This window comes from Perognathus longimembris, chromosome 3 (assembly GCF_023159225.1).
Source record: "Perognathus longimembris pacificus isolate PPM17 chromosome 3, ASM2315922v1, whole genome shotgun sequence".
Lineage (NCBI taxonomy): Eukaryota > Metazoa > Chordata > Mammalia > Rodentia > Heteromyidae > Perognathus > Perognathus longimembris.
In genome coordinates, this window is record NC_063163.1 from 67409524 (window position 1) to 67437001 (window position 27478).

Below are 27478 nucleotides of genomic sequence, written 5' to 3' on the forward strand. Positions count from 1 at the left end.
GGCGGACGCAATGCGCGTGCGCCTGGCCGCCGGCAGGGGGCGCGCGTGCCCAGACACGTGAGTGCACGCGCGCGTGCGTGCGTGCGTGTGGCGCGCCCTTCGGCGAGCGCGCGCGCGGGGGCGGGTGCCGGCGCCGGAAGTGTGTGGTTGCCATGTAATATCCTGGCCGCGCGAGCGCGCGAGTGGCTGAGGCGGTGCCGGGGCGGGTGTGGAAGTGGCGAGCGCCGAGTGGCGGAGGCGGTGCCGACTCGGGGTGGGGGGGGGAACAGTTGAGGCGCGCGAGAGGCTCCGCAGCGCCCGGGTTCCTGTAACTTTGCACGGGACGGGCGGTTCGCTCGGTCCGGGCCTCGGGAGCGCAGCAGCATGTCGGTGGCGGGGCTGAAGAAGCAGTTCTACAAGGCGAGCCAGGTGAGCACAGGCCGAGGTTTTTGGGGGTGCCAGCCGAAGTTGGGGGTCCTGGCCTCCTGGAGAGTGTTGTGAGGCGGGGGGGGGGTGACATCTCAGTCTGGGAGGGGACTCGGGACCAAAGTGGCGGCGTTGGCGCGTGTCCCCACGGGTCGGGGGCCGAGGACGGACGGGCCGAGGCGGGGGAGGGGGGTGGTGGCAGGCCCTGGGGAAGCTTCAGCCTCCTCGGGAAGAGTCGGCCGTGCCCCTCGGAGGAGCAGAGATGCCCGACAGGCTGCCCCGTAACGTGCCATTTTCCTCATCCCCTCACAAAAAAATTCCCCTTAGTGTGTGTGTGTGCGCGCGTGTGTGTGTGCGCGCGCGCTGGTCGTGGGCTTGAACTCAGGCCCTGGGCTCGATCCCTGAGCTCTTTTTACACTCAAGGCTGGCGCTCTACCGCCGAGCCACAGCGCCACTTCGGGCTTTTGGGTGATTCATTGGAGACAAGAGTCTCACAAAGTTTCTTGTCCGGACTGCCTTTGAATGACAACCCTCAGACCTCAGCCTCTTGAGAGTAGCTAGGATTACAGGCCTGAGCCTTCAGCTTCAGGCACACAATATCCGCCGCCCCCCCCCCCCCCATTCTTGGGGCGGAAGAAATGAGGTCCCTAGGCTTTTGCCCCAGGACAGGACTCCAAGTCAGATAGCCTTGGGCAAGGAAGTTTTGTATTTGGAGTGATTATTTGCAAAGTCTCTCCCCCCCTTCCCCTCCCTCTCTCTCCCTCCCTCTCCCTCTTCCTCCCTCTCCCTCCCTCCCTCCCTCCCTCCCTCCGTCTGCCCAGAACAAGGTTGTAAGGGTAGACAGTCAGAAGTCAACTTCCCCCCAACCCTAACAGTCAGTCTTTGAAGCCAGATTGTCACCAGTTCGTCACCAGTTCCTTAAAAGTCTCTTTTATTTTATTTTTGAAAACCATACACACATAATGTGATAGCCAACGTTGGGTGATCCTAGGATGTTTGTGGTGCTTTATAAAATGTATCTTGGAGATCATACTGGATGTGGAATTCTCCAGCTGGGGCTTCATGGACACTTGGAAATGGATTGTTCTCTGGAGTGGGTGTCCTGAGCTCAATGGGGTTGTGTAGCTGTGTTCCTGGCCTACACTCACTCGATGGTAGCAGTGTCTTTCAGTCTTAGGACTCAAAATGTCCTTAGATATCATTGGAGTGTCACTACTAGAGGCAGAATTTTCCTCCCTTCCCTGACCCCCCAGAATGGCTTTTTATTTTCTGTTTTGTTTTGAGACTGGGTCTTGCTGTGTTGGCCAGGCTGGCTTTCAACTCCTGGGCTTATTGTAGTCTCCTGACAGGCACATACCAGGCTTCCTTCTAGACATCTGCACCAAAGCAAACTTGTAGTTTCTTGGGTTGATTGCTTGATTTTTGGAGACAGGGTGCCTCTCTTTTGTCCAGGGATTTTTGTCAAGGGATTTTTTTCTGCCTCAGTTTCCCAATAGCTAGAATGATAGATAGGTGCTAGTTTGCATCTTCTTCATGTATTTATTTATTTATTTATTGCTTGCTTGCTTGCTTGCTTGCTTGCTTGCTTGCCAGTCTTGGGGCTGGGACTCAGGGCCTGAGCACTGTCCCTGGCTTCTTTTTTATCAAGGCTAACAATCTACCACTGGAGCCACAGCACCAACTTCTGGCCTTTTCTGTGTATGTGGTGCTGAGGAATCAAACCCAGGGCTTCATGCATACAAGATAAGCAGTCTACCACTAAGCCACATTCCCAGCCCTGCATCTTATTTTCTTTATCTTTGTTTATGTGTTTGTGTGCTATTACTGGGATTTGAACTTAGAACCTGGGTGTTGTCCCTGAGTTTTTTCAGGGCTAGTGGAGAGCCACAGATCCAGTCCTAGTTTTTTGCTAGTTAATTGGAGAGAAGTGTCTTACAGGCTTTTCTACCCTGGCTGGTTTCAAACCTGGATTCTCAGATCTCAGCCTCCTAAGTGGTCTGGGTTACTAGCAGGAACCACCAACACCTGTTTTGCATCTTTGATAGATGTTTGTATTGTTTCTAAAACTTTCTGCTACATATAATACCATCATGAATAGCCAATAAATATCTTTGCACCCAGGTGGGAATGGTTTTTTAGGAAAAATTCCTAGAAGTTGAATACTGAATTCGAGACTACATGCATTTTACCTCTGACAGGCTTTTGCAAAGTCCAGGACCTACTGCTCCTAAATCTGGGGAAAGCTGCTGTTCACTCTGCAAAATGCTAGATATATGTGTGGTTTAGTAGGCTGGCTCACATCTCTAACCCTGTTTTTTTCCTAGTAACTTTTGTCATAGGGTCTCCCTTCTTGCCCAGGCCTATGCCTAAGTCATGATCTGCTTACATTAGGCTTCCCTCCATAACTGCTTCCAGAGACTAGTCTCTTAAAATTTTCTGCCCTGGCTGCCTGGAACTGTGATCCTCCTGCTATTAGCCTCCCAAGTAGTTGATTCCCCCCCTCTTTTATTATGGCAGTATTGGGGTTTGAACTCAAAGCCTTATGCTTGCAGAAGCTTTATCACTTGAGCCACACCCTTTTTGCTTTAGTTATTTTTTTCAGATAGGGTCTGTATCTCTCTTTCGTTAGCCATCCTGGACCACTACAATTCTATTTAAGTCTCCCACATAGTTGGGACCAAACGACGTTTGTGTTGAGATGGAACCACAACCCTTCTCTTCTGAGCCTGCTTCTCAAGTGGCTGGGATTGCAAACATGAGCCACTGTGCCTGTTTACAGTTGAGTTTATTTACAATTTCAGAGCCAAGAAACCCTGGGTACCTTGATTCATACTGGCCTGTGCATCAGTGCAGATTAAGAGCATTGGGTGTGGAGTTTGTGCAGAGAGACTCCACAGAGGAATGAGCAACCATCTTTGGAATTGTTTGGGCTGTGCTGGTGAGCAGGATCTTCCCACAGTTTGAAGGGGTCCAATGGGAAGGAAGAGAAATGAGAGTTCAGTGACAGACAGTTGGTGTCTTTTGTCCCTAGAGGCAAAAGCAATGGCAAGTAGTTGTCTAAGAATAAAGTATTTGGCATCATCTCTAGATGGCAAGTGATTGCTAAACTATAGAGGAAAAGAGATTTAATATAGAGGAATTTGTTAAACACAGCACTGCCCCATTGCTCCAGCAGGTGGGAGGCCTTAGAAATGTGACTTACTGGTCCGATGAGGTCCCTCCTGCAGGATAGATGGAAGAATTGCTGCGCCATGCAGACCCCTACCAGAGTGATGTCTGGGGACCTTCCCCACCCCACCTCTGGCTGTCAGAGCCTGCTGGTGGTCCACGTGGCTCACACTCTGCCACAAGTACCTCCTTAGCCATGTAGACAAGCCACCAGAACCTTCGGTCTCTGGGCCTGTGGTTGGAACTATGAAGCACATATGGGCAGCTCAACTTGGTGTAAAGATCACTTTAGTGTTTCCGAATTCGAAGGCCTGTCCCAGCAAAAGATTGCCAATAGTCCTGGCCTTCTAGCCAACTCTGCAAAGTCCGAGCTGTGGGGAATGGCCCAGGCTGCATGCCATTCTCTTCCACAAGACTGTGCTCTCCCCACCTGCTCACTTGCTCATCTGGCCGAGGCTGTCGGTGCGGCTTTGCTCCTCAGCCCTCCATCCACTCAGCCAGTAGTCTCAACTGCAATACATGCACTGCCCTCTTTTATTCAGAGGCATTTTCCCTACTTCCTGTAGGACAATGTGTCTCACCTAAGGCCAGTTCCTGCCCTGCAGGACATTTTGACAGCGTCTGAGGACATGTTTGGTCACAACTCAGCGGGGTGTTGCTGGCATCTAGTAAGCCCTAGAAGGAAGCCAGGAACACTGCTAAGCATCACCATGAGTAGAACAGACTCCTCACCCCAAGAATGTCCTGACTCCCAGTGTCCACAGTGAGGAGCTGGGGGGTCCCTGCTTTAAAGTCTGATGGAAGTGAGGATAATTAAACTAGAACCCCAAAAATGATGGTAGGCTATTCTTAAGGTAGCTCCCAAATCTTCCAATGCTCAAACCAGTGGTAGCCTAGTGTATCTTGGTGGATACTGTGTAAAAGTCAACATCCAGACCTCTGTGTCTGCCCTATCACATTTTTTTATTTGTTTATTAATTGAACACAAATTTTTTTACAAGGTGTTGTGCAAAAAGGGTACAGTTACATAGTAGGGCAGTGTGTACATTTCTTGTGATATCTTACGTCCTGTTTTTCTATCCCTTCTCTAGGTCAGGTAGACATATATACAATATACAATGTATCAAGAACATATACAGTATTCACAGACTTGGTCTCTACTGTCTCTCCGTCTCCCTTTGTTAACAGTCATATATCAGGGAGACCATGCCCCTTTGTTTTCTGTGTTCTAGGCTTGTCTCGCTCAACATTATTTGTTCGAGTTCTGACCATTTCCCTGCGAATAACAATATTTCACCATTCCTAATCGCTATGTAGCTATCACATCTTTTTATTCTAGTGGTGTTGGTGTGGTTGTGTGTGTGTGTGTGTGTGCTCGCGCGCGTGTGTGCATGTGCGTCTGTGACTGCATCTGCCTTGCTTTTTCACCCAGCTTTCTCACACATGGCTGGTATTCTACCACTTGAACCATGCCTCCAGTCTGGCTTTTAGCTGGTTAATTAGAGATGGAATATCTTGGACTTTTATGCCAGGGCTGGCCTCGAACCATGATCTTCAGGTCTCAACCCTCTTGAATAACCACCACCCCTGCCTGGTTCTGGTACTCTTAAGGCAGCAGAAGCTTGTGCCTTTTCTTTATCTGTCGTCTCATCTCACTCTTGACTCTTCACTGAGCCTTCATCCAGCAGAGTCCGAGACCTTGTTGAGTAGTCATAGGCTACAGAGAAGGAGACGGTGGCTCAGAGCAAGTAGAGCCAGGGATCCTGCCTTTCAGTTCACTGGTTAGCTCAAGCATCGTCCATCCCAGATGTCAGCAGTGCCCACTGAGCTTGAGAATTCCCACTTGAAGATAGGCTGTAGATTCCAAAGGCTTGCCAGATTGTTGCTTCTCAGTTGAGAAACACAAGCCAGGTGGAGAGGGGAGCTGGGTTCCAGCAGGTGAGGCAGTGATAGGTCTGCAGCCTCCTGAGATGACCTGCACCCACTCCACACAGCCATCACCAGCTCAACCTGTCAGGTGATTTGAGGGCCAGAAGTGTGTGAGCTCTTACTTCTCTTCCTGGGCAGGGAAGTCAGCAAGATATAGAGGCTGGTGGTACACTGTTCCTGGCTCATGCCCTCATAATCCATTCTAGATTTGTGCCCATGTAGAAGGGGTGGGGGTGAGAGTATTTCTGGGGAACTGAGGAAGTTTGTGCATCCACATGAAGAAAACCCCCTAGAGCCGGATGCAGACTCAGTTTGTGTCCCATTGCACATGTGCTGTGTTTGGGGACGTGACTCCCAGCCCTAGCCACTAGCCCGGTTTCCTGATTGCTCTCGTGGCCTGACCACATGCAGATTGGAAAGAGTAACTAAGGCTAGCACTGACAGCTGTCTGGAATGCTGTCCTGACCCTTTTCTTCTTTTTTGCCTGAAAGGAGGGAGAAAATTTGAAAGGGAAAAACTTCACAAACCTGAGCTAGGGGGAAAATTCACAACCACCACATCTCTCTTTTTCTTTTTTTAATGGCTTCTGGGGATGGAACCCAGTCCCTCTTGCATGCTCTTTATCACTGAGCCATGCCTCAGCCCCTCTCCTGCTTTTTCCCTGTCCAGGTTCTGGGTCTGGAAATAAAGCTCATACTTCATGTGAGAAACGTAGAAGGAATAAGGGAGGACCAGGTGCTGGGGACCCTTGGTCCCGTCCGCGGAAAAGGCAGGGGCAGAGTAAGCACCGCATGGAGACATGGCTGGTGTCTTAGAAGGACATCAAGTGCCCTCTGCTCTGACTTGGCCTTTTGTGATGGTAGGAATGGAACCCAGGGCCTGTCTAGAGCAAGTGCTGCTTTTCCTTTGCAGTACAAGGGCCGGAGCCTAGGCCCTTGCACAGTATGGGCAAGGGCTCCACCACAGAGCCCCTCCCCTGGCCCCCTTCTCGAATTTCTGCCACGTGTGACTGTTGTACATTAGGCCATGTATAAGCCCAGAGCCAAAAGTTCGCCTCTGACTCAGACTCCTGTGTTTTCTAAAGACCAGTTGGGGCTCCGTGGGAGCTAATCGCCTTGCTTATCTGGGTGTGTTAGTACCAAGCCCTGCTATGCTAAATTACAGTCTGAGTGCCACCTCATCATGGCCTGCAGCGTGAGGGTCACAGTTCCTCCCTATTCTACTTAAGAAGTTGGGGGCTCTCATTTTTTTGAGACCACCAGACCTAGCAATGTTCCTACTCCCTCCACCTTAGCCACCATTGTGTCATGGAGTGTATTTGGGGCCCAAGCACCCCTAAGTGTCTGTATGTTTGTGTGTCATACGCATTGGTCCACCCCATTCCTCAGAGGACAACTTTCAGGTCTGGCCTGTCCAGCATAGACCTGCCCTCCCATTGTTCTTTGTGTGAGCATCCAGCAGGAATGTCCCAGGAATGGGGAACACAGTTGTGTCCTCCCTCTCGCCTCAGACCTGTGTTCCTCTTTCATATTGCCAGTATTCTGAAACCAGCTGCATTGGAGAAACTTCGTTTTTTAATTTAGAGCCTGCAGCCAGCTTCCCCACCTCAGCCAGTCGGGGAATGAGAAAAGAGGTGGTCCTGTGTTTCTGCTTTCCTGGGCTGTAGGGCAGGCAGAGGTCCATGGGCTCCAAGTCCAGCGTGCTGGAGTGAGGGGTGCTCTGCTGGCCCTTTTTCAGAACTGTCCCTGGAAAGCTGAGGGAAGAATGTGCGGGCTTCCGCAGCAGCTGGTCTCTCTCTTCCCTCCCTCCCTCCCCACTTCCCCCTGGCCTTCAACAGGAGCACTTTCCCCAGAACTGCATTTTGGGTGCCTTTCTGCTCCTGTTTTCCGTTGGGCAGCCTCCAGCCCCCACAAGCTTCTTCCTCCTTTTCTGTTAAGCTCCAAAAAAACCCGCTGACTAGGCCCCTTGAGGGGGCTACGCAGACTTCCCAACCTGCCTGGCAGGAGGCAGGAAGACAGGCGCTGTTTCCTCCCTGGCCCTGACGCAGCACTGCTGCTGGCCACTTGGGAGAGGACTCCCTGGGCAGTGGCTATGGGGTGAATGTTGGCTGGAAAGGCAGATAGCACTGTAATGACCTTGTGAGAGCAGGCCCCAGAGGGAAAAGAGAGGAATATCCCCCTCCCCTGTAGACCTGGGGGAAGTCCCAGCACTTCCCTGGCATTGAGGATTCCTGGATCCTACGCCCTGGTCCCACCCTTAAGTCCCATCGTGGCTCTGCATGGGATGCATCCAAGTCAAACCAGTCTGTTCTCCTCTTCTCAGCTCAGGGCCCTTCCCCATCTCCTGCACCTTGTGCCTCTTACCTCCCCACCCCACTCCTATCCTCTCTGCTTCCCACTTCCCTGCCTGCATCTTCCTTTGTCCTCAGGGTCTTCTGAGGACCACTTTTGGAAGTGGGTCCTCTACCCTCTAAGCATTGGTGGCTCACATTCAGTGTGCTGGGTCAGAAGAATACCAGCAGGCTGAGTTTGGTGGTATACACCTGTAATCCCAGCACTCAAGAGGCAGAGGCAAGAAGATCCAGGCGAGCCTGGGCTACATAGTGAGATCTTGTCTTAAAAAAAAGAGGCTCAAACCTGTAATTCCAGCAACTCAGGAGACTGAGATCTGAGGATCATGGTTCAATGCTAGCCTAAGCAGGAAAATTCATGAAACTCTTATCCACAACTAACCACCAGAAAACCAGAAGTAAAGCTGTGGATCAAGTGGTAGAACACTAACCTTGAGCACAAAAACTCAGGGTCAGCACCCAGGCCCTGAGTCATGTCCAAAACCAACACCAAAGAAAAGGGGGCAGGGAAAGGAAGAGAGTGTGCACAGGTGCTGGTAGCACCTCAAGAAGCCGAGATCTGAGGATTGAGGTTTAAATTAAGTCAGTCCAGGCAGGAAAGTCCCTGAGATTCTTACATCCAATTAACCACCAAAAAGACAGAAGTGGAGCTGTGGCTTAAGTGGTAGAGAGCTAGCCTTGAGCAAAAAGAACTCAGGGACAGAACATAGGCCCTGAGTTCAAGCCTTGGGATGAGCACAAAAAGGTGGGGGGGTGGGCTGGAGAGGAGAGAGACAGAGACAGAGACACTGATATGTAATGTTAGCTACTATTAGGAGGCTGAGATGGGAGGATCACTATTCCAAGGCAGCCCCGGCAGGAAAGTCCATGAGATTTTTATCTCCAGTTAACCACCAGGAAATAGGAAATGGTGCTATGGCTCAAGTGGTAGAGTGCTAGCCTTGAGCTGAAGAGCTCAGGAACAGGCGCCCAGGCCTAAAGTTCAAGCCCCACAACTGAAGATTAAAAGTAAAAAGAAGTTCTGCTTGCTGGGATCATCTTCAGAGTTGGGGGGCTGTCCCTCATTGTGGTCTATTGATGGTCTGTAGATGGTCAGCATCAGGTTGGGGCTCCAAGGAATTGAGTATCCGAGGAGACCTTTGAGAATTTGGAACAGGTCTAACTGGTCTAAAAATGAGAATAGAAAAGACCAAGACCAGGTGGCCCTTTGGCTTAGGAAGTATCATGAGCCTGAGGGTCTATGACCAGTACACTGGACTGAGGGATCGAGTCTTAACCCAGAGCCACAACAGGCCCAGGGTGCACAGTGAGTATATTTCCTTCTTCCTGGAAGGGGCTCAAATGCGAACCCAGTTTGCAGGCTGGCTTACTTGTTCCAAAATGGACCACTCCCTGCTCTCCAGAACCTGCTCCCCAGGTCCAGTTGGCCTGGCTTCTACTTCCCTCTTTTGAGCTTCACTCAAGCCTGGTCCACACCAAAGTCCTGTTGGACTCCTTCTGTGGGTACCTCCTGCCTGTCGACTCAGCTCTTCTTGAGGACTTCCTGTCCTGTCTGCGGGCCTCCTGCCTCCCACCATATACATCTTTACACCCACCTTCCAGTCTGTGCTAATATGATTCCACTCCCCTGGCCCTCACCTCAGCCTGCAGGTAGCAATCCACATGTGGTCATAGCCAGTCCCAGCACTTGCTGCCAGCACTCCAGGTGCATGCTACACACCCTGTGACTCCATGTGCCTGGTAGTTGAGCTCTTTTTCCTTTATAATAAGATCATCTGTTAAGCTATCTTTAGAAAGGACTGGCTGTGTTGTGACCATTGATGAAACCTCTGCTGAGCAGCCACCAGTCTGTGGATTCCATCCCCAGTCCCACTAAACAAAGAGGGAGAGTCTTGTCTTCTGCCTTCCCATCAGTCGGAGCCAGCAGGGCAGTAAGGGCAGTGCACCTAAACAGAGAGTAAGTCTTCAGATGTGTTGTGGACTAGAGCTTATCGTCTTGTTAGGATTCACCCTCTCCCTGTTTCTCCTGGCCTGAAGCACCTTCAAAGTCACTGCGGGGTAACTTCTGTTCTGCTATGCAGTCACTTCATCCCACCTCAACTCCTGCTCCACATAACAGATCGGGGGTCCTCAGAACCTGCTTCCCCTCAGATGAAAGCTGTAGGTCAGGAGACTTGGTGACTGCCAGGTTCCTAGGGGACCTTGAGACAGCTAGGCGTTGTCACACTGATTTTCTTACAGATTATCCCTTTGGCTTTGGCTTTGGCTTGTAAGCCACAGTCCAGACCTGCTCTCTCCTTTTTTGTTTGCTTGTTTCTAATGGTGTTGTTGTCTTTTTTTGGGGGGGGGTACTGGGGATCAAACCCAGGATGTTGTAGTTGTGAGGCAAGTGTACACAAGGGGTTTATTGTGATATCAAAGTATATAATGTGCTGTGATCAAATTCACTGTTACTTTTTTTTTTTTTGGTCATGGGGCTTGAGCTCTGGGCCTGGGTACTGTCCCTGAGCTCTTCAGCTTAAGGGTAGCACTCTACCACTTGAGCCACAGCACCACTTCCAGTTTTCTGGAGGTTAATTGGAGATAACAATCTCATGGATTTTCCTGCCTGGGCTGGCTTTGAACCTCAATACTTAGATCTCAGCCTCCAGAGTAGCTAGGATTCTAGGCATGAGCCATAGTGAGGATTACAGGCGTGAGCCAGCAGCATCAGCTACTTTGACTTACCTTGATGATCCTCTTGAGTTGGCTCAAGCGGTAGAGCACTTGCCCAGCAAGCACAAGGCCCTGAATTCAAACTCTAGTATACAAGGAATAAAAGCCCCCAAATCTTCCAGTTCCATACATTTTCCTGATAAAATTTCATTCTTATTTCTGGCTTATCCTCCATTGTTTATGAAGCATGTTTTCTTTATCCAGTTGCTGCTGGTTGTTGGCTCCTGGGTTGCATATTATTGCTCTGTTGCGAATAGTGCCGCTGTAACGCGTTGTGCAGTGTATCTCTCCCATGTTGCTCACATTCCTCTGATGTGCACTCAAGAGCTGCAGAAAAGAACCTTGTAGTGGCTCTGTTTGGTTTTCTTGGGGAATTGCCATATTGATTTTCTTAGTGGCTTCACTGATTTACATTCCCAAGATTGATTCTTACTCATGTTTTTCCACTGCATTTATGTTCCTGTGTGTGTAGATTCCTTAATATCCCTGGCTCCTTTAAGCAGGACAGTTGTCCCATGCTTCCTCTTCTGTCATTTTGGGAGCTTGGCTTGTTTCGTCAGGATCCAACAGAACCCTGCATGACAGTTTCCCATTCATGGCCCCCCCCCGCCCCCACCCCTCTTCTCACCCCGCAGACAGCCATCAGCACCCAGCCACCTGTTCACGAGTGCTTTGTGTTTGGGGAAGACCACAGGCATAATTTCTCCATCCTGACCCACTTTGGCCTGACTCCCATCATTCCTTTCCCTGAGGGCGAGACTCTTCCTTGCTTTCATTTTAAGAAGATTCAGAGAAATCATAACAAAACCCTTGAATTAGTCTAGTGCTTCCAGTCTCACTCCCAGGAGCCAGAGCTGCTGTGGGGCCCCCCCTAGGTGAGGCTGGTAGATGGACTGATGTCATTTTTGCATGGTGTTAGGTTTTCCCCAGGCTCTATCTGGCCTGTCCTGGCACACCCTGAGCTGTGAGCTTTGGAGCTCACCTGCTGGAAGGTTGTAGGTTCCCAGAAGAAGCAGTGGAGCTGGGGCATGCTGGGAGGAATTAGGAGCCCCAGGTGTGGGGAGCACCCTCCTCTGAACCAGTCACACAGCCCACATGCCACAAGGGCGTGTCCCTTCTTTGTGAAGTGTGTCATGAGGTGTCTCCTGCCTCAAGAGGCACCCAAGGAATGACAGCTATAGGCAGTGCCCACTACCCAGAGTAAGTGAATCATAAGCATCATGCCTGCCCTGTGAGCAGGAAGGAGGCAGTGCCATGTTGCTGGTCTGCACTTCCCTGGAATGGGCTGCATGGTTGGCTGGTTGTTTGGAATTGCTTCTCTGTCTGGGTGCTGTTTTTGAGCTGCGGAAGCTGAGTTGGTGGCTCTCTGACCTGGTGCACTTCGCTGCTCTGTGGCTTTCCCTCAGGCCCTTGCACCATCACTGAGTGTGCTTCCTTCCTCCTGCGGCCACTTATGGGCTGACATGGGGGAGGATGCTCTGAACTTTCCCTCGTTCCCCAGTGGGCGGGAGGAGGAGCCTGGGCCTGTGTCAGGCTCCCTGAGAGCCTGCCTGCCTTTATGTAACCATGTAGGAGTCCTAGCCTGGAAACAATATAGCTCATCTGTCTTGTGTGACCTAAAACCTTGGGCCCAGAGCTGCAGGGTGTCAGGTGTTTGGGTACTCATAAGGTGTGATATTTCAGCTACCCTGTGCTGTTCATGCCTGGGCTCCCAGCCAGTGGGGTAGGGGGCAATTCACAACCAGGGTCTGCTGTGGGGAACTGAGGGCAACCATGCCATTCCCTGCTCTGAGACCTCAGTTTGGGCTGTGAAATCCTGCAAGAACCCCTGTTTTCAGTTTGTTTTCCACTCAGAGGCTGAGTCCTTTAAAATCCCTTCCTGGCTTCCAGCCTCCTGGGCTCCCCAGGACTTTGCATTTGCAAATACCTTTTTCTTTTTTATCAGTCATGGAGCTTGAACTCGGGACTTGAGCGCTTTTTTGCCCAAGACTAGTGCTCTGCCACTTTGAGCCACATGTCCACTTCCAGTTTTCTGATGGTTACTTGGAGGTAAATCTCACAAACTGTCCTGTCCAGGCTGTCTTTGAACTGCAGTCCCTTAGATCTCAGCCTCCTGAATAGCTAGGACTGCAGGTGTGAGCCACCAGTGCCCAGCTTGCAAACACTTTCTGCAATTTACTTGTAGTGCCATCAGCAGGAGCACAAAGCAGCGAAGACCTAGGTGAAAGAGCAACTGGCTGCTTGCCCCAGCCCTGGAGCTGTACAGTGGCACCTTCCTTTTGCAGTACAGGGTTAGACTTGGCCTTGCCTGTGCCAGGGCCAAGCTGCACCCCAGACATCCTTTTTGCAGTCTGTTTAGTGCCACACTTCTCATACTCTTGTGGGTTTGGTTTGTGATTTTGCTGTTTGGGACTCACACACTATCTAGTGTCCCTAAGGCACTGAGGCTGTGACTAGCGTTGGAGAAAAAAAGTATCAGAGAACCTTCGCTCTGTGAGGAAATGGAAGAGGTTCTTCCCACACATAGATCAAGGCCCTGTGTTTACCCCTGATGAAAGCATTGTGTCCAGAGCCTCCCAGGACCCTGCCCTGTGCTTCCCAAGAGGGATGGCCAGTTGTGCATCAGCTTTGCAGGTCTGTCACAGAAGACCTGAGGACACAAGGCCATGGTGAGTGACAGGCCTACAGGTGGCCAACCTGTGGGGAGGCTGTTCACCACAGCAGCAATGGGTGGCAGAGGAAAAATACCTTACTTCATGAATGAAGCAATGAAAAGGAGAAGGATTGGGGTCCCCCATTTCGTTCCAGGTCCACCCTCAATGGCCTAAAGACCTCCCCAGGCCAGCCTCATGTTTCATCACCTCCTAACAGCACCCCCCCACCCTGCCTAAGTGCCCAGGCCTTGTGGGGACACTACATCCCAACAGTGTGTGTGCCAAAGTAAGCAAGGTCAGGACCGTGACCACTGGTATAGGTGGTTCTGCCAAGAGTAGGTGCTCCTTCTGGCTTCCCTCAGCTCTTCAGCTCCACAAAAGTTGGCCCCAGGGGGCCCAGAATCCCACCTTGGGGACTGGCACACTCAGCAGTCCCTCAGTCATCACTGTTTAACTAGAATATTCAGGTTTGCCTGTGTAACCCTGTGGCTCAGAAGCCCCATAATAGGTCCTGGCCATTGAGTTCGAAGCTCAAACTGTGGAAAGGGCTGTAGGCGTGTCCAAGCTTGATAGCATTCCCCTTCCCTTGAGCCTGCAGGTCCTGGCCATACTAGTTACGTCATATAGTCATGTTTTCAAGTCAGCCCCATGTTTCCTTGTTCCTGCCTTTCTGTCCCCACTCCTGCCCTTCATCCTGAAAGCACGCAGGGCCTCCCTCCTGCACTCGCTCCTCCTGGCATTCCTATGTACACTCAAGTTCAACATACTCACCTTTCTTCCTCTCATCCACCTGGCCTGGAAAATTAACAAATAGTTGCTTCATGAACAGGAAGGAAGGGTGGATATGACCAGCTGACTTTGACCCTGACTGTCAGCCCAGGGCAGGAGGTATTCCAGATGTTCATGGTGATGGTTCAGACTGAAACAAAGCTGATGACAAACAGCCAAGGGGGGAGATGGCCTCCTGTGTGGGAAGGATACTGGGGTGACACACAGGACGCAGCCTTGGACGCAGCTGGAAGTTGATGTAGGAAGGAATGAAGAGGAAGGAACCTTCTTCAGGGTGGCACGCACCCTGCCCTGGCATCTCTCCAGCCCTCTGGGGAGACCTAAGCTGCCCTATACTTATGCCCAGGATGGGGGGCTCTTCTGCCAGCCTCCATTGGTCCCTTGGTACACATTCCTTTTTGTCCCCGCGTGGCAGCACTTCACAGGAGCTTCCACAGACATTATCATGTGGGTTTGGGGCATGAGCTTTACTGTGTCTCACTGGTCCTGGGACTCCTGGCAGCTTCACTCCCTGACCTGGGGGAGAGTGGGGAGCTGCACCTCTGTAATCCCAGCACTTGGGAGGCAGAGGCAGGAGGATCAAGAGTTCCAGGCCAGCCTCAAACAGTGGGTCAAACAGTGGTGGCTCATCCCTATTATTCTAGCTACTTAGGAAGCTGAGATATGAGTATCGCAGGCTCAGATCCAGCCTGGGGAAGGAGAGTCTAGGAGACTGTCTCCAATTAACCAGCAAAAAAGCTTAAATGGAGCATCCATAATCAGCAAAAGACAAAGTACAGGGCCTCAAGGCCAAAGCCCAGTATCAGCAAAAAAGAAAAAGAAGGGTCTCCATGAAGCCTCTTAACAGTGGCCCTGTGGCACAGCTAAAGGTCGTCCCTCCTCATTCTACCCACAGGACAGGCGTCCCCAGCAGATACAGGATACTGGCCAGAGTTGGTAGGGTTTTTTTTTTTTTATTTTTGAGAGGGTGTGTGTGTGTGTGGTGATGCTGGGGCTGGAACCCAGGGCCGCCTCATGCATACAAGGCAAGTGCTCTACTACCCTCAGGTTTGCACTTTGCTTAGAGTCACTGATGGTCAATGTCATGCATAGTCTGCCAGACCAGCCCCCTCCCTGCCCCCTGCCTGCCACCTGCCCTGCCCTCAGGGCTACACTGTTGTTTTAACCTGTTACTGATAGCCCAAGCCCAAGAACAAGGCTGTTCACTTATTTATTATCTCAACAAATATTATGATCCAACAGTATTCTTTGCCCAAGCCCTTGCTGGGTGTGGAGCCATGTCTACCAGCCCTGCCAGATGCCCACCCTGCTGGCTGGAAGCAGGGGGAGCAGTGGGCTCCATGTGGTGTTACTCAAATGCAGATGGGCCATGGTGGGCAAGTCCTGGTCCTTCCACTCTGTGGCCTTTAAGGCTCCCTAAGAAGGGAACGCCCCCCTGCCCACCCAGAGCCTCCTAGGTTGGTGTGCTGAGACATCCAGCCCCAGGGCACAAGGGGCAGCTTTGTGGAAGGGCAGAGCTGTCTCCCTCCCCTGACCAGGGTGTCTCCTCTCAGGCTTTCAGGCCTGACTCATTGGGTTAAAGGGCAGCATTAGTGGGAGTACCATGATCCTTTGCTGGGGCCAATGACTAGGGACTGGGGCTAAGTGGCAGACCCCCGTGGGGTCAGGGTGGGGAGGGTGGGTGATTGCAGGCCACTTCCCTCCCCTCACCCCACTCTGTCCTGGGACTGTGACAGCCCACTGGGATGGATAGGTGCCAGCCAGACCCAGGTCTGCTCCAGCTCCCCAGGCCCACAGGAGCGGTCTTGGAGGAAGAATAATGTCCTCTGGACAGCTGCCCAGAGCTGGAGTGTAGTGGAGACCCCCACACATTCCATCATCACTGGGTGCTGGGTGACCAGGGAGTGCTTCCTTTTCTTGGAGGCTGTGCTGACTTGAGGATGGAATTACAGCGGTGGGAGATGGGCAGGGGCTGGAACAGCCTTTGTGAACAAGGACAAGCCTCAGCAAGGGCAGTTCACACCAACGGAACAGCCAAAGGTAAGGGCTGTGTGTGGGTACAGCAGTGGCCGAGTCCCTCCTCCAGGGACTCTCCAGTCATTCAGGAGAGATTCAGACCAGGTTTGTCTTTAATTGGGCCTTTAAAAGTAGAAGGAGGGACTGGGAATATGTCCTAGTGGCAAGAGTGCTTGCCTCGTATACATGAAGCCCTGGGCTCAATTCCCAAGCACCACATATATAGAAAACGGCCAGAAGTGGCACTGTGGTTCAAGTGGTAGAGTGCTAGCCTTGAGCTGAAGAGCTCAGGGACAGCATCCAGGCCCAGAGTGCAATCCCCACGACTGACCAAAAAAAAGTAGAAGGAGCTGGTCACTGGTGGCTCTTGCTTATAACTAGCTCCTTAGGAAACTCAAATCTGAAGTTCAAGGTTTGAAAGTAGCCTAGGCAGGAAAGTATGTAAGTCTCTTATCACCAACTAACCACCAAAAAGCCAGCAGTGGAGGTTTGGCTCAAGGGGTAGAGTGCTAGCCTTAAGCAGAGAAGCTCAGGGACAGTGCCCAAGCATACAAAAGCAGAAGGGTCTTAGGCTTGGAGAAGTAGAATCTGTGTTGTGGGAGTGGGGGCTCTAGGCCTTGATCCACCACCTGGCTTGCCAGTCCTGAGGGGAGCACCTGATCCTTGATGGGACCCCACCTGTGCCCCTCGGCCCCCTCCTAGGGTTTAATGCAGGTGGTATGGGTAGCACTTTCCCCAGCTCTCCTGGGATGGCCAGGCCCCATTTCCAGGCTCTCCTGAAGACAGCCTTCTTCTGCATCAGTACTGCATTGATAAGAGATCTGTTCTGGGGAACGCCTCATCATCTTTGCAGATGTGGGGACACCATTGTACCCTGTGGTTCCCAGCAAGCTTCCAGCCCACCCTAGCAGGGGCTCCCTGGGGATTCGTGGCTTCATTTGTTTGTGGCTTCAGTTTCTCTTTTTAGCACTTTTCATCTGACACTGATTTCTACCAGCATGTGACCCACAGCCTTCTTGCCTCAGCCACAGGATGAGAAACTTAAGTGCACCTGGTTTCTGTCTGGACACCTGTGCTCTGGAGAACATTCCAGATGCAGTTTTTATAGCAGAAGCTCCTGCGACAGCCACTGCACCTCAAGCTCACTGGGGCCTCGAGGCCAAGGGCAGGTGTCTCCTCGGTGTCTGTGAGGCCAAGGGTGGCTATGCTGAGGCACCCTGCATTCTTCATGGGGCCCAGGAGCTTTGCCTTCTTTACCTGGCTGGCTGTGTCCTGTGCACCAGAGCTGGCTCCCCAGGTCGAAGGTATCTGGTGAGATCTGCCTCTGCTGTGGTTGGCCTGAGCTGCCACTCTGGCCCCACACTGTTCACTGCTGAGGACTGGAGCTCTAGGCCTACCCTGCCATGGCACCCCCTCACGGTGTTGTCCCTGTGTCCCTGGGGTTCAGGGATGGAGGGCCAGGCGCCTTCCTGTGAATCTGCTCCCCTATGTGGCGAGCATCCTGGGCTGGACCCTTCCTGCAGGTGGGAAGCTCTGTGGTCGTAGCATGGTCTGCCAGGCCAGCCGGCACCCTCAAAGCCAGGGCCTGGCTGGCCAGGAATGCCAGAGGAGCTGTGGTTTGGTGCTTTTGCCTTCTGAGCAATCCCTGTGGTTTCCGTGGAAACCCCAGGACTGCCTCGCATTAGAGCTGGACCTCAGCCAAGCTCTCATGTAGGTAGTGAGCTGGGGTCCCCACAAAAGTCCTCAAGAGGGCTGGGGATATGGCCTAGTGGCAAGAGTGCCTGCCTCATATACATGAGGCCCTGGGTTCGATTCCCCAGCACCACATATACAGAAAATGGCCAGAAGTGGCGCTGTGGCTCAAGCGGCAGAGTGCTAGCCTTGAGCAAAAAGAAGCCAGGGACAGTGCTCAGGCCCTGAGTCCAAGCCCCAGGACTGGCCAAAAAAAAAAAAAAAGTCCTCAAGAACAGTGAACCATGGCCTGCTGATGCCACACCCCAGCACAATGGACAACACATGGGCCAGGTCCTGGGCTTCCCTGCCCTCCACCAGCACAAGGGGATGGGCCAGCAGGGTGGGAAGCCTCACTACTGTATTTCTGGGCTACGGAGTCACCTCTGAGGGAGGAGCAGAGGCCTGCACCCAGCCTTGTTATGGCAGGAACTGACCAGTAGGAAAGAGCCCTCCCCCCCACCCCCCCTCACTGCCACATCTGCCTGGCTCTCACTATGCCTCCAAGTGCTGACACCCAGGCCTCCTGTGGGCAGCAAGAAGGGGACCTGGGCCCGGCCAGCAATTAGCTCTTAACTGCCAGATGACACCCTGTGAACCAAGTTCTTTTGGACCCTAAAGGGTGCTGACGGTGAGGAGTGCCTACAGTGCAGGTGACTGGCAGAAACTAGAACCACAGCTCCCCAGCTCTGGGCCCTGGCTGTTGGTATAGTTAGATTCATACCTGTAAAGGCTCGGGAGGTAACAGAAGTCATGCTGGAGCCCCGCCCCCCACCCCCCAAGCCAAGCAGAAATTTACCCCGTGCAGATGAATGGCACAGGAGAGAGCTGAGCGTGAGGCTGGTGAGACCAAGAAGCAGTCCTAGGGGCTGTGGGAGGTCGAGGGCAGGGGTGAGGCTGTTAGGGCACTGGGCCCCATGTGGGTTGTTCCATGTGTGCTGCCAGTGGGGTGGAGGCCAAGATTCAACAGGAATACTGATTCCTTCTAGCCTCCATCCCAAGGAGCTTCAGGCCATCCCGCAGCACTGGGAGGTGCGGTGTGTTCCTTCAGGCTAGGGGGTTGAGGGATCTAGGCTCTCAGGACCCACATCAGCCCAGGCCTGGGGGTGGCTGCCTCTCCCGCTGGGAGGACGCCCTGGGTTTCTGGTATCCTGTCCTATCAGTGTTTGGCTCCCACAGAAACCTTCACAAGCCATGGAGGGCTCTCCTGGGGCCTAGCCTCATGGCACTAGTGATTAGTTAGGGGTTCCCACAGGAAATAGTTTTCTGGTTTGCGGTCTCCCCCACAGTGGCACTCCAGTGGGCAGGAAGTTGTGCCAGCATAGCTGGGATATGTGGGGCTCCTGCCATGGTGAGGGGGGGCGTGTTCCATCTTGGCAGAGTATTACCTCCCCTGTTAAAAAAGGGGAGCAGCTCAAGGCATCAGCACCCCAAGTATTTACAAGAGCTTGTGATGTACCAGGCTGGGTGCATAGTTCTGACCACCCTGCTTCCAGCCTGACCTGCCTCACTGTGGGGTGGGAAGCGCCCCGTGGTGTTGCTGGGCCCCATCCCCTGTACCCCTCAGCCACAGCCTTGATGCTGCTCCATTCAGGAGCAACAGGTCTTGTTTCCCCAGACATTCCAGGCCACAGTGACCAGGACCCCTGCAGTCATGCGGGGTCCTGCGGAAGCTCAGGGCCACCTGGTGCCGGTGCTGCCCCTTGGGCAGGCATGTCCTGATGGAGCTCTGCACATCTTCTGGGTGGCACTGGGGGCACGGACAGGCTCCTCACCAGTGCCTAGCTCCCTTTTGAGAGCCCAGCACGCTGCCAGTGGACACTGCCAGTGGTGTCCTCCCTAGAGGCTGCAGGCTGGGCGGCTGTTGCTGGGGCTTGTATTCAGCAAGCAGTGACTGTAATAGGAAGTAGGGAGGGCAGCACTCGGGGGTGGCGAATTAGTTGGATCCCTCCTCCATTCCTCCCTTCCCACTCCCTCATCCTTGCCAGGAACATCCTGGGGCCTCCCTGGGGGTTGGCTCTGTTTATGCTTATGCTCAGTTGTCCAACGCCTGCTCCCTCCTGGTGGTGCTACTGCATTCCCCAGCTCCCCTGTTCATCGCTCTGGTCCCCAAGTGTGGGCACTGTCCACCTGCAGTCCAGAGCTCCAGAGCCTTTGGGGAGATTTGTGGCTGTTTTCATTTTTGCAGTACTAGCATTTGAACTGAGGACCTTGCATTTGCTAGGCTAGTGCACTACCATTTGAGCCACACCTGCAAGCCGTTTAGGTTTTTAGTTATTTTTTACGTGAGGAGTTTATGCCTGGACCATGATCCTCCTAGTTATGCCTCTCCCATAGCTAGGATCACAGGTGTGCAGCACCACCTCTGGCTTGTTGGTTGAGGAGTCTTTTTGCTTGGCCTAGATTTCAGCCATGTTCCTCTCAGTCTCCACCTCCCAACAGCTAGGGCTAGAGGCCTAAGCCATTGTTCTAGGCTCCCTTTGAGTTCTCCCATCTTTCCGCCCCCTTGGTCTTCCATCTGTAAAATGGGGGGTGTCCATGCATCCTGAAGTAGGTATGATGGGTGGGTCCGGTGTGGTTCTCCCTGAAGCAGTGCTCTTGTCTTCCCTGTGCATCCAGGGCCATGATCCCTGCTGCCTTTCTGTGTTGCTCTTCTGCCTCGTGGTCTCTCCTCCCTTTTCCCCAGGGGAAGCCTCAAGGCCAAGACAGAGGCTCATGGTATCCACAGACACTGTCCATCATGAAGATGGCCTGGCACTGGCCCGTGGTTGTGGTGGACATGCGGCAGTCCATCTGTGGACAGCAGTCAAGCCAGCCAGTGTCCCTGAGGATGGAGGAAAGGCCCTTCACCCACCCCTACCCAGCCATGGGCCTGGCTCTCCTTATCCGCCCTAATGCCGTCCTTATCTTTGCCCTTTGTGGTTCCTTGGGAACCCCCAGCCTCCTGTTCACCATGCACCGCTTCTTTAACTCTTACCATTCATGCTGACTTGCCTCTGGCACCGAGCGCACAGACTGGCCCACTTATTTTCCACGTCCTATTGATCAGGTTTCCCTGCTGAGATGATTAAGTAGCCAGCCTTTCCACTGGTTTTAGCCAAACCAGGCAGGGTTGGAATTGCTCCCTGGGATGCTGCCCAGTGAGCGCCACAGACAGCTGGTAGGGTGCCATGGGCACCCGCCTGGAGAGGAGCCCTGCACTCTGTCTGGCTTGCCTGTGCATGGCCCCCTGATGAGGCGTGCCACATCTTTCTGACACGGTGGACCCATGTCCCCAGCACTCCTCCTCACCTGCCTTGATCAAGGCCCCACACTCTCCAAGTTGGCGTTCTACCACTTAGGACATACCACCAGCCTTGTCATTGTTATTGCTGTTGGCTTTTGTTCTTACCAATACTGTGGTCTGAACTCAGAGCCTGGGGCTCAGCTTTCTAGCTCGGGTGACACTGCACCACTTGAGCCACTCCCTCCAGTCTGGCTTTTTGCTAATGGCTTAAGGACTTCTTTGCTTTGGCTGGCTTTGAACAGTGACCGTTGGATTTCAGCCTCCTGAGTAGCTAGGATTACAGCTGTGGGCCACTGGCACCTGGCTTGCTTACCTGTTTCCCCCCCCTCCCATTTCCTGAAGTTCACTTTGATAAATATTATTTTACATGATCAAAGAGCTTACATATTTTAAGGTAAGGTGTAAACTTTGGCCCAGGACTGGCCTCAGACCTCTACCTGGCCTCCCCAGTAACTGGGATCTGCAGGTACACTCCTGTACTCCCAGATCATTGGCTAAAATGGGATGTAACTTTTTCTGAGCCTGGAATAGAGTCTCCACCTCCTTGAGGATTGTAACTGTGTGTCATTTTGCCTGGATTTCTTGTTTGTTTTAGTTTGTTTGAAGTGTTGAATGGAACCCAGGGCCCAGCATGAGGCAAGTGCTCCCCACTGAGCCACACCCCAGCCTTTATTATCACGCAGTGCCACCAGTGTGGTGTGGCCCGCTACCGCTCTCACATCACTGGCCTGTTTCCCCGTCACCTGGCTCTCAGGACATCCTGTTACCCAACCAAGAGAACTGAAACTGCCCTGGGAGCAGAGCTGATGCAGAAACTCTGTGAGGGGCGGGGTCTCCACTCAAGGCCAGCGCAGCTGTGTGTAGCCCCCTCTTCTTCCCTGTCCCCAGCCCAGCCCCCTGGTGGGTGTGGACAGGAGATGGCTCTGAGATCTGCTTGCTCTATGAGGCCCTCCCTGCCCCTGTGTGCATGCCTACGTGCGTGTAGCACTGCCTGCATTCTGGGCCCCCACAGTGCCCAGCCCACTCCTGCAGCAGTTGAGTCGGGAAACTGTCAGGTGCTGCATGGGCCCCATGGGCCTGGCTACTGCCCATGGCCTCTGCTGCTCGGGTCTCAAGCCTGTGCAAACTTGCTTGTGACCAGACCCCAGATGTTCAGAATCCCCAATTACTGCCAGCTTCCTGATTGCCACCTCTAATGGACAGGGCCTGCAAGCCATGGCAAGAGCCAGGGGGTGCAGACCTCCAGCCCACATGGACCCTGGTGGCTGGAAACGACCCCACCCCTGGATAGATCTTTCCTGGCTTCAAGGCCAGGACGATGCAGCTGGAAGTGCTGGGCCAGGCAGGTGATGAGACTCCTTCCTGGAGGCTCCAGACCCTTTGGTGGGGAAGTCAGGGGCCTGGGAGCCCCTCAGCCTGGAGATGGATGACTGCAGCACTGCCCAGCTGTGTCCCCCAGCAGAGACACTGTGCTCCATCATGGAGCCGGTGGCAGGCAGTGCCCAGGCAGGTGCCAATGGAAATGCCCATTCTATGCTGTTGACCTTGCTGTCCCCACAGTTAGCCCTGGGGCCAGGCAGGGGTTTTGCCAGCATGGGTGGGCCTGGTCATCCCTTCTCTAGTCCTGGCGTATTTATGATGAAAATCAGGACTGGTTCACCATTGAGATGCAGGAAGAGTGGGCAGCCCCCAGTGCCCCTGCCAGAGGAACTTGAGCAAGGATACATGGTGCCAGCCTGATAGCAGGGTGCCGCCACACTCCTGGAGGCCTTGTCCTATTCCTTGCCACACGGACCAGCGAGGCGTGGAACGTGGCACCGTGTTTCATGTCCTCCTTCCTCTCATGTTCCCATCATGGCGCACGCCTGTCCCTATTGGGCACCCTCACAGTCATTGCCGGTTGTGGAGGACTGCGTGGGCCTTCTGCTGCTGTGTGGTTAGGAACAGTATCCCTGCTCTCCAGCCCGTGAAGCCGTGCCAGCCTCCGCACTGCAGCTCTAGCCTAAGCGTCAGCGCACTTGGCTTCTTTCTTGGCAGTACTGGGGTTTGAACTGGGCCTTACATGTAACCAGGCAGGTGCACTCCTGCCTACCCACACCTCTGGTCCTTTCTGCAGTGGTTATTTTTGAGCCAGGATCTCACTCCTGCCTGGGTGCCATTCAGCATCCGTCTGCCTCTTGGCCCTTCGTGGTTGCTAGATGCCAGCACCACACTACACCCGGCGTAATGCCATGGAGGTAGATTCCTGTGTGGGCTGCCCTGAAACTGCCATCCCCACATCCCAGCCACATACTGGATTTTCAAAATTGACCCCTCAGCAGGCTGGAGCCACCCTACTGTCACTGCAGAGTGTTTCAGTAGAGTCCAGGTTGTGTGGCCCATGCCAGGGGCCTTTGGTGGGCCACAGTAGTGGCCCTGGTTAGTGTCATGGCACCGCCTGGCACCATTTGCACTGCTGGTTTCCACTTGGGTGTGGCTGGAAGGCACCGGTGCCTTCTCTCAGTGGCCCATAAGCTTTCTCTTCTGTGTCTAGCTGGTCAGTGAGAAGGTCGGCGGGGCTGAGGGGACCAAGCTGGATGATGACTTCAAAGACATGGAGAAGGTGAGGCAGCGGAGCTGTGTGACACTGCGCTCACAGGCGGGGGTGGTGGGCATGCTGGCAGACCCCGATGGTGTGGAGGGTGCTGAAGCCTCATCAGCGGACTCTACAAGTGACAGCCCCGGTCGTATTGTCCTGTGTGGGCTGAGGCAGGGGGAGGGGCGTCAGGCCTGGAGCCCCCACCACCCTCTCTGCCTCTCTTCACAGAAGGTGGATGTCACCAGCAAGGCAGTGACAGAAGTGTTGGTCAGAACTATTGAGTACCTACAGCCCAACCCAGGTAGGGAACCATTCTGCCCAACCCCACAGGTCCCCGGTCACTCGTGCGTCCTCAGAGAGGGGGTGTGGGGCCCGCAGCTGCAGTGCCCACTGCGGGTAGGCTGTAGGCCTGGCTGAGCCAGAGCCCCAGAGACTGTCCTGGCGTATGGGCCATGCCACTTCCTCCACTGGCCTGCAGTCTCTGCACACACTCCCCTCACCCTCCCTGGGAGGCAGGGGTCACTGTGCTCATGTGGGGAGCAGTGCACAGCACCCAATGACCTGCCATCTCCTCCCATCACAGCTTCCCGGGCCAAGCTGACAATGCTCAACACAGTGTCCAAAATCCGGGGCCAGGTGAAGAACCCTGGCTACCCGCAGTCAGAAGGGCTGCTGGGCGAGTGTATGATCCGCCATGGGAAGGAGCTGGGCGGCGAGTCCAACTTTGGTGAGAGCTGGGCACCTCAGGGCCAAGGACCTGGAAGACACACAGTGTCCCATTGCAGTAGGCACTGCTGTCTGCCGGGCACTGTCCTAGGACAGGGCTAAGTAACGACCTCCATGTGGAGACAAAGGGGCTGCGCAGGAAGGAGCCCAGTGTCATGAAGGCGAGGTGGGAGGGGTCTTTGCTTCTAATTCCAGCTGCTCCATGTTTGCCTATGTGCCATCGCGGGTATCAGCCCACTGTGACAGCCTCCCCTCCCCGCAGGAGATGCCCTGCTGGATGCAGGAGAGTCCATGAAACGCCTGGCCGAGGTGAAGGACTCCCTAGACATAGAGGTCAAGCAGAACTTCATTGACCCACTGCAGAACTTGTGTGACAAGGACCTGAAGGAGATCCAGGTGCTGCCCGATGCAGCCCTATCCCCCACCCCAGGCCAGTAATGCGGGGCAGCCAGGCACGGCACCCAGTGCTGCCCACTGACTTGTCCCTGCTGCCCACAGCACCACCTGAAGAAGCTGGAGGGCCGCCGGCTGGACTTTGACTACAAGAAGAAGCGGCAGGGCAAGATCCCAGATGAGGAGCTGCGCCAGGCCCTGGAGAAGTTCGAGGAGTCCAAGGAGGTGGCAGAGACCAGCATGCACAACCTCCTGGAGACTGATGTGTGTGGGGCAGCAGCCTGGCTACTTCCAGGGGGTGGGAGGCGGGGGGACAGACTCGGGACCTCCAGAGGGCATCCACTGTGCAGGGTGGGCTTCAAGCCTTACTGTCCTTCAGATCGAGCAGGTGAGCCAGCTCTCAGCGCTGGTGGATGCTCAGCTGGACTACCACCGGCAGGCTGTGCAGATCCTCGATGAGCTGGCCAGCAAGCTAAAGCGCCGGTAAGCCCCCTCCACTGCCCCTGCAGTCCTGGCCCCCCTATGAGTGCACCCGCACACTCACAAACACACAGAGGCTCCTGGGTTGCCTCCGCCCTCTACCTGTAGGAGTGGGCAGTGCACCTCGACTAGACAGCCCTGGTATGAATCCGCTGCTGTCTCAGCCCTAAACATATTGAAGGATCCCTGAAGGGAGCATGCCCCCCCCATAGAGACCACTGAGGAAGCCAGAAGTCACTCCAGCCACTGGGTCCAACACACCTCTACCTTCCTGCTCCCTGGCCAGGCCCAGCCCTCTGAGGGCATCTCACTGGCAGCCCTCGCTGGTGTGGTGTCTGACTTGATCACTCACACCCTGGACTGCTGAGGGCATCGTGGTGTGTGGTTGCACTGAGAGGCAGGGCAACTGGCAGCCTCCAGGGATGCCCAGGACTGTTGAGGTCCAGCCAGGACCTGTAGGTCCCTGGGTCCCTGTGCCTCACATCATAGTACAGGAGGTCCTGGGCGGGCACTGGGCAGGCGTGACTGGTGGAGTGGGGGTGGGGCCTTGGCCAGCACTCAGTACTGGACTCTCCACAGGGTGCGGGATGCCTCCTCACGCCCCAGGCGTGAGTACAAGCCCAGGCCCCGGGAATCCTTTGACCTAGGAGAGCCTGAGCAGTCCAACGGGGGCCTCCCCTGCACCGCGCCCAAGACCACAGGTGATGGGGGCCACCTCTGGGATCCTGGGTGGGTTGGGGGCACCTACCCTCTGCACTGTGGTCCTAGACTGGGCTCCTCTCCCTTTTGTCCTCTAGGAGTTTCGTCATCTTTCCGATCTTCCGAGAAGCCGATCCAGACACCCAGCCGGAGCATGCGTGAGTATCCCCCAGGGCCATGCACAGGGTCCCCACCCTCCCACATTAGTCCGCACCCCATGGCCTGCAGACTCCCTGACCCAATGGGGCCATGGCCACCACAGGCTGGCTGGACCTGGCCTGAGCCTAACTGCACACACCCGGCATTGCCCACGGAGTCCTGAGCAGCCCCGAGACAGATTTGGTGATCCTTAACCCGTCCCTCCTCTTGTGATGACCCCAGAGACCATTGGAGGAAGGAGTGGGGTGGGCAGAGCCATGGCGGGCTAGTGGGGGGCGGGGGAACCTGGCGTTAGAGCAAAGCGCCTGGTTCCCCTCCCGCAGCGCCCCTGGACCAGCCCAGCTGCAAGGCGCTGTATGACTTTGAGCCTGAGAATGACGGCGAGCTGGGCTTCCGCGAGGGCGACCTCATCACGCTCACCAACCAGATCGACGAGAACTGGTACGAGGGCATGCTGCACGGCCAGTCCGGCTTCTTCCCACTCAGCTATGTGGAGGTGCTCGTGCCCCTGCCTCAGTGATGCCACCGTCCCCACATGGCCCCGCTTGGGGGCTGCCGCATTCCATGAGGCGGCTCAGCCCCCCCTGCAGGCGAGCTCCAGCTCACCAGCGGCAGGCGGTGCTTGGGGCTCCTTCCACGCGGGGCTAACACTAAGGTGCTCTTGAAACACTAACGTTCCTCTTGCCCCTCCGTGGGTGGCAACTCCAGGGGACCCTCCAGCCCCTTCCCCAGGTCCCACAGTCCTGACTTCACGAGGCCCAGCCCCGCAGACTAACCGGGTGCGGACCTTTGGCCATTCCACACCCCAGTTTCTAATCCCCTCCAGCCCGTTGCTGGCGATGGGCCTTGGTCCCCACTCCAGGCGGCTTGGGGTGCTCCCCCACCTTGCCCACATCCCAGGTACTTGCTGGGTGCCGGGGTCCTCACCCTCCCTGTAGTACCCACCCGCCAGCCCGAGCCTGGGCCTTGGTGGATCACATGGAGGGGTTTCTCTGGCACAAGCTGCCTCCACCAGCTGAGCACCCCTCCCACGGGACCAGGCCTCACCTCTGCCCTGCCGAGGGTCAGGCACAGGGCTCCAAAGAGAAAGGCCCCTGCCTGAGCCGCCATGCTGCTGTGCGCGTGGTGACCCTGCGGCCCTCCATAGACAGCTGCCAGAGCCTGCTCCCAGGCCACAGCCCAGCCTTCCTCCCCTCACCTAACCAGGTGCTGGCCAAGTGGGGGCTGTGGCCCATCCAGGTTTGCAGTCCCCCAGCCCAGCCTCTGTGGGGCGCCCTGGCCACAGGAAGCGCAGCTCGCTCTGGGGCCAGGCAAAGCCATGTATTCCTCACTTCGTTTTTACAAAGTATTAAATGTCTTTCTACAGTCTCAGCGTCCTCTCCCCATACCACCACAGGCAC

General features: G+C 54.5%; 1 protein-coding gene across 2 annotated transcripts; it reads left to right on the plus strand.

Moving 5' to 3' along the window:
- Nucleotides 1–202: 202 nt before the first annotated feature.
- On the plus strand, nt 203–27446 carry Sh3gl1 (SH3 domain containing GRB2 like 1, endophilin A2). Of its 2 annotated transcripts, XM_048341974.1 has the most exons (10): nt 203–408; nt 23577–23645; nt 23850–23922; nt 24205–24348; nt 24610–24743; nt 24846–25004; nt 25120–25223; nt 25800–25921; nt 26018–26077; nt 26402–27446. In XM_048341974.1, the coding sequence occupies exons 1-10, from the start codon at nt 364–366 to the stop codon at nt 26596–26598; spliced, it is 1107 nt and encodes a 368-aa protein (XP_048197931.1). In that variant the 5' UTR covers nt 203–363; the 3' UTR covers nt 26599–27446. The 2 variants fall into 2 exon arrangements, with proteins under 2 accessions (XP_048197931.1, XP_048197932.1); XM_048341975.1 differs by lacking the exon at nt 25800–25921 and having other exon boundaries at nt 26402–26572.
- The last annotated feature ends 32 nt before the right edge of the window (nt 27447–27478 follow it).